Here is a 7,250-nt window from a genome sequence, read left to right as displayed (position 1 = left end):
CCGTTTTCAGGCTGGCGGGCGACTGAAGCTCCCAGCCTCTCCTTTTTTTCTTTTCTTTTTTTATTCTAGGATTTATTTACCTTCTACAATTGAAACACTGTTGCTTCCGGAGCTCAAAGCCCGGCCATGGCAGGCAGGGAACCTTGGCTTCCTCCATCACTGGAGCAAGCAAGCCTCCTGCTCGCTTCAGCTGCGTGGCTGCTGGCCGCCATTTTTGTTGGCAGTTAATTTGCATATCGCCCTGATTAGCCAATGGGAAGCGTAGCGGAGGTATGGTTAATTACCCTTTTTGTCTTTTATTAGATAGGATGATATTGTCTATGCCAGCCATGGGCAAACTACGGCCTGCGGGCCGGATCCAGCCCGTTTGAAATGAATAAAATTAAAAAAAAAAAGACTGTACCTTTTTATGCAATGATGTTTACTTTGAATTTATATTAGTTCACACAAACACTCCATCCATGCTTTTGTTCCGGCCCTCCGGTCCAGTTTAAGAATCCATTGTGGCCCTTGAGTCAAAAAGTTTGCCCACACCTGGTCTATGCTGTACTTTGCAACCCTGTGACTGTTTTTATAACTGGCAATCTGTACATCTTAATCCCTTCCCTTTTTCACCCATTCTCTTAGCCCCCCTCCCATCTGGAAGCCATCAAAATGTTCTCTGTATCTATGATTTTGTTTCTATCTTCTCTGTTCATTTATTTTGTTTTTTAGATTCCACATATCAGTGAAATCATATGGTATTTGTCTTTCTCTGTCTGGCTTATTTCACATAGCAAAATACCCTCTAGGTTCATCCATGTAGTCGCATATGTCAAGATTTCATTCTTCTTTTTGTCTACTATTCCATTGTATATATGTACCATGTCTTCTTTATCCATTCGTTTATCAAAGGACACTTAGGTTGCTTCTATATCTTGGCTATCGTAAGTAATGCTGTAATGAACATAGGGGAGCATATGTCTTTTTGAATTAGTATTTTGGAAATCTTCAGGTGAATACCCAGAATTGCTAAGACATATGTAAGTCCTAGTTTTATAGTAGTTTTGAGCAACTTCCATACTGTTTTCCATAATGGCTGCAGCAATTTGCAATCCCACCAGCAGTGCACAAGTGTTCCCTTTTCTCCACATCCTCACCAACACTTATTTGTTTTTGTTTACTTATTAATAGCAATTCTGGCAGTTGTGAGGTGATCTCTCATTGGGTTTAAATTTGCATTTCCCTGATGATTAGTAGTGTTGAGCATCTATTGGCCATCTGTATGTCCTCATTGGAGAAATGTCTATTCAGGTCTTCTGCTATTTTTTAATTTATTGTTTATTTTTTTATGTTAAGTAGTATGAGTTCCTCATATATTTGGGATATTAACTCCTTACTGAATGTATCATTTCCAAATGCCTTCTTCCACTCAACAGGTAGTCTTTTCGTTGCTAATGGTTTCTTCATTGTGCAAAACTCTTTAGTTTGATATAGTCTCATTGGGTTTTTTTGTTTCCCTTGTCTGAGGAGACATATCTAATAACTGTATTTATTACTATCGATGTTAAAATTTTTACTGCCTACGTTATTACTCCAGGAGTTTTATGGGTTCAGGTCTTACATCTTTAATCCATTTTTAGTTTATTCTTGTATAGGGTGTAAGAAAATGATCCAGTTTCTTTCTTTGGCATGCGTATGTTCAGTTTTCTCAACACCATTTATTAAAAAGACTGTCTTTATCCCACTGTATATTCTTGCCTCCTTTTCATAGATTAATTGACCATGTAGGTGTGGGTTTATTTCTGGGTTCTCTATTTTGTTTCATTGAACTTTATGTATGTTTTTATACTAGTACTATGCTGTTTTGATTATTATAGTCTTGTAGTATACTTTAATATCAGGTAGAGTGATACCTCCAACTTTATTCTTCTTTCTCAATACCACTTTAGATATTTGGGGTCTTTGTGGTTCCTATCCTCCATGTGCCATTAGCAAGGTAAAGATAATTCTATTTCTCCTAAAATGTTGTGGGAGAAAAAAAGATGAGCTTCCTAAATATATTCTCTGTTTTGTTTTTTTTAAATATATTTTATTGATTTTTTACAGAGAGGAAGGGAGAGAGATAGATAGTTAGAAACATCGATGAGAGAGAAACATCGATCAGCCGCCTCCTGCACATCTCCTACTGGGGATGTGCCCGCATCCCAGGTACATGCCCTTGACTGGAATCGAACCTGGGACCTTTCAGTCCGCAGGCCGACGCTCTATCCACTGAGCCAAACCAGTTTCGGCGATATTCTCTGTTTTATTTAGGAAAGATCAGTATTAACTTTCAGAAAACCTGTTTTTTTTTAATTATCTTGCACTTTTTTTCCTTTTTTAAAATTAAATTTATTGGGGTCACATTGGTTAGTAAGATTATATAGGTTTCAAATACAGATTTCTATAATATATGATCTATATATTGCATTGTGGGTCCACCACACAAAGTCAAATCTTCTGTCACCATATATTTAAAAACTTTTTAAATATTCAATTGATGCTCAAATAATTATAGTAAATAATTAAAATGAACATTTAATGTTCCCCTAAGATATATAGTGTCCTTGAATTCTTAATAGCTGAAAATATAAAATTTTAACAGTCTTTTTAAAATAGAGTCTTCTTTCAAAAGTGTTTTATTTTTCTTTGCATTTGAGAACAGGGCTTTGAAAAATCTAGTCACATTCCTTAAGATCCCTGGATTCTCCTTCAAGCAATCTATAATAATAAAAGCATAATATGCTAATTAGACAGGACATCCTTTGGGATGAAGCCGGGGCTGCAGGTCCCTGGAGCCTGCCGGCAGCCGGAGGGAAGCCCGGATCCTGGGTGCCAGAGGGAAGCCGGTGCCAGCAGCCAGGGGAAGGAAGGCCTACTCTTGCACGAATTTCATGCATCGGGCTTCTAGTATGTACATAAACAGCTACTCTGCAAACAGTATTTTGACAATATTTACTGCCCAATTTCTCATACCCTCACTTTTCTCTACTATAATTTGCCATCAACTAACCAACTCTCTAAACTGTCAAAACTATTTTGAATTATAATCCTAAATTCTAAAATTAGTTAATCTCCAAGATCACTGATGAAAATTCTGTATAAGAGCCCCAGATCACTCCTATACAGGACTGGTGGAAGTTTAAATAAGATAACCATTCAGGAGAATAATTCCTTAATATGTATCAAACACCTTCAAGTATTTATCCCCTTTGGTCCAGAATAGGTTCTAACATTTTAATTTAAGATTTTATCTTAAAGAAACGATCAGAGCTATGTACAAAACTTCATGCTCATAGATCATCTTATAGGATAATTTATAATTAACAAAAAATCCCACCAAAACCTAAAACAAAACCTATCACCAGTTTGAATATCTAACAATAGATACATTCATTAAATTATGACCTATTATACAATTCAATTGAAAATGTTTTTGAAAACATTTCAAAGTATGTGAACATATTTCCCACATGATGTTAACTGCAGAGTTAAACATAAGCATAAACGCAGTAAAATTGGACATTTGAGGGAAAATATCTACAGAGATTGAAATATTGATAGATTTAGAAACAGTTGGGAAGGACGGATGGGGAGAAAGAAGAGGAAGAGGGAAGGGGGAAGGAGAAAGGTAAACTAGAGTTACTTACCAAAATACAAATGATACATTGACTATGAGTTGAAGAAGTCTAATCTTATGTTCTTGTGTATACTTTTCTATAGTTTCCAAGTATTTCACAATGAACCTTATAAAACATATTACATAAGACATAAAAATGTCTTAATACTAATCCTACAGAAATATTCTCTATTCTATTTTTCGAAGTAAAAATTATAGGAAAAATGAAGACAGGATTTTAATAAAGCCCCAGAACTTTACACCAATCATTTTATGGCTGTGATAAGAAGCTCTAGCCCATAGAGCTCATGTCCTGAATTCTGAGATGTCCTTTAACTATAAAACACAACATCAGTCCAACAGCAGCTTGGGAAATAACAGTACATTAAACATACTCAAATATGTTAACCTAGCAACAAAGTCCTTTCAAAATTGAGCAAACATAGTCAGTAAAATGAGAATTTTGTCTCCCAAATTCTCTAATCTCCCTTCCTGATCAGATTTCCCCAAAGTCTACTAAGTTTGTGAAGTTCAGAGCTCTCCATGTTCACAAGTAGAGCTGTGTACAAAACTTTATTCCCATAGATAATCTTTAGAATAATTACCAAAAAATCGTTCAGATGTGTTTGGTGTTTCTTCAACTAATTCAAAGCACACAATATGTTTTGGAGGTGGGCACAAAGCTTTCCAATATGCCCAAGCAGCAAGCTACTCGCCACCACAGCCCTGAAGCAGGAGCACTGACTGGCTTGTAGTAAGAACTCTACTAAGTACCGGAATGAGTGAATAAATGAATGAGCATATCAATGTAGGTCAGGCAGTCACAGATAGCTGCTTGACCAGTTCTTAATCCTGGCTCTCATCAGTAAATCTCTGTAGATTACATACTAGGGAGAATGGCATTGGAGGGGGAATGGATTGGGCGGGGAATTTAATTAGTTAACCTAAAGGTCTCATGTCTCCTTCACTGTAGGGAGCGGCTATAGGGTTAAGCCTCAGACTGACCTGTTGGCACAGCCAAAAACAAGTCACAGCTTAGAGGGCACAGCTCTCTTAGCATAATTAAGCTTGACCTTAAAATGCTCCCTAGATCTTACCTGGGTAGCTAATGGGCTGTGGGAGGTGCAAGTGCTGCCAAAACAAGTGAAACTCACAAGAACATTGTAACTATGGTGACCACTGCCTTGTTTACCTCTGGCTATAAAATAAAGGCTCAGCTTGCCTGGGTTTCTCTCTGTGGCCTCAGCCAGGCACAGGAGGTCCACAGAGCCCCAGCTTGTTCTCTTTGTCTTTTCTACATCCTTCGCTGCCCCCCCTCCCCGCCCTCACCCCAGGCTCACCGAACCCTTGGCTGTGCTGGCCCGGCACACTTCACTTTGTGATGTGTCCTTCCTTGACTACTTCCAGTGATTATACTCCCTCTAAACTTATGCCTTTCTACAGTATAACTTTAAACTTTCATCCAAACAATTTCTGAGTAAAGAAAATATATGAAATCTAGTTCATACAGAGGTTTATTAGGTCTGAGTTGGTAAACTATAAGGGAGAAAGCCAGATTTTACTTCATTGTGAACCCTACAATAAATACAGTAATTGCCTTCTCCCTCAAAGCAAGAAACTGAAGAACATTGACTGAACATTACCTAAGTCACTGAGATAAATATGATGAGGACAAGAGTCTATGAGGAAGTCCTCATATACCATGGTGACGGAATGTGCATTTATCAGATATTGGTCTGGGGCACAGCAAAGCTCTGAGAATGCCAGAAAAGTAAGTTATTATTAAGATTTTTTTAGAGAATTAGTTTTAGTAAACATACAGAGTCTAACATACAATTTTTGGATTAGATCCAGCTGACAAACCCCCGATTATTGGTATAGTTTCAATAATACTGTATTGTGAAGTGCTCAGCAGATTAACATCATGTGAAATTTTAAATTGAAAAATCAGGAGTTAGTCAAGATTTCAAAACTCTCCACTTGAATTATTAAGGTGGCCTTTAAATGCCTTTTCAGCAAAGAAAGTCTGAGCATGACAAGAGGCTAGTAAGGATAAAAAAGATGCTTGTTTTATTATTTCTTTCTGTTTCATTTCCCTCAAAACAGGCCAATTAACTATCATTTTCCTCTTTTTGAAAGTTAACTAATCACAGATTTTAATTGTCTATAGAGTCTCTTAACACTGCTTTCTTTAAAAAAAAAAATATTTTATTGATTTCAGAGAGGAAGGGAGAGGGAGAGAGAATAATTGATTGGCTGCTTCCTGCATGCCCCCTACTGGGGATCAAGCCTGCAACCCAAGCAGGTGCCCTGATTGGAATCTAACCCTGATCTCCTGGTTCATAAATCAATGCACAACCACTGAGCCACACCAGCAGGGCAACACTGCTTTATTTTTACACAAACTCCCACCCCTCACCTTTTGATTCCTAAATACTTCTTTTTTTGGCATATTAAGTATTTTCTCTGGATTCTGGCAAGTTAACTAGTGAAGAATTTCACACAGGAAGACACATCAAACACATTTTATAAATCAGCAAATAGTACACTGATTCAGAAATACAGAGTCACATATGTACAGCACAGCAGCAATCATTTTCCACTATGTAAGTCCCACAGGAAGAAAGGAGACCTGACACCTACTATTTGCACATATTTTTTTTAAATAATTTGAAAGAATTACAGGTGTTTCCTAGTTAAACTACTAGTATTTCATACAGTGATGTGGACATAATACTCATCACCAAAACAAGTTATATTGTTCTTTAGGGCACAAAAAATTATCTGATAATCAACCCAACTTAAATCTATACCCTCTACAAATCTGAAATCTTTATGAGGCTACACTTTGGAAATGGAAAAAAGTTAAAGAAGATTATAGAATGAAGATTATAGAATAAAGCCAGAAACCTAAGAAACACCCAGAAGAGGCAATTGAGAGAGGGTCAGCCAGCCCCAGGACAGAGGAACAGCTGGCTTCTGGGAACCAGCAAGCCAGGGCTAAGCTTCAAGAAAAACAAGAGTGAAGAGGGGAGTAGACAAGGCACAACGCCCTCTGGAAAAGGTGCATGACCCTATCATAAGGAAAAGGTACATGACCCTATCATAAGAAGTCCCACTTTGTGAGTGACACATTAGAAAATAAGATGTGTTTTGCAGCGACTATTATGTAACGTCGTCCTAGACTTCACTTTTGTGTACACTTCAGATATGAACTCAAGAAAGCACAAGCAGCCCCACAGAAACATTTTCTTTAAGGCTCATTTTTAATGCTTAAAAAGCGCTCTAATTCTCATCTGTTTCACTTACTTAAATCTCACCAAGGGGAGCACCACAGCAACTGACAATGCTTCACAGCTTCTCACAGGGCTTCATTTTACAGGTAATCCAATATTTCTTTAACTTTCTACTTAGATTTGCATTTAAAAGATAGAGTTCTACTTTTTCTAGCCTATTAGAGAGGAACTGTTTCACAAATATTGAGCACTTTGATTCTAGACATTCTCTAGCACATGATGTCCTTTTCATGTTTATCCCTTTAAACTCAACTTCTCAACTTGCTCCAAACACACACACACACACACACACACACACACACACACACACACAC

At 37.4% G+C, this 7,250-nt stretch overlaps 1 protein-coding gene across 1 annotated transcript in view; it reads right to left on the bottom strand.

The window, feature by feature from the left end:
• Window positions 1-1,449, bottom strand: part of MEI4 (meiotic double-stranded break formation protein 4) — a 134,621-nt gene extending 133,172 nt beyond the window's left edge. The window contains exon 1 of the mRNA XM_005861463.2: window positions 1,380-1,449. Coding sequence (XP_005861525.1) covers window positions 1,380-1,449 — 70 coding nt within the window. The remainder of the gene's footprint in view (window positions 1-1,379) is intronic.
• Between the last annotated feature and the right edge of the window lie 5,801 nt (window positions 1,450-7,250).

The sequence above is a fragment of the Myotis brandtii genome, unplaced genomic scaffold (genome assembly GCF_000412655.1).
Source record: "Myotis brandtii unplaced genomic scaffold, ASM41265v1 scaffold151, whole genome shotgun sequence".
In the NCBI taxonomy this organism is placed as follows: Eukaryota; Metazoa; Chordata; class Mammalia; order Chiroptera; family Vespertilionidae; genus Myotis; species Myotis brandtii.
The sequence above is the reverse complement of the archived record's forward strand: the minus strand, read 5'-3'. Positions and strand labels throughout refer to the sequence as shown.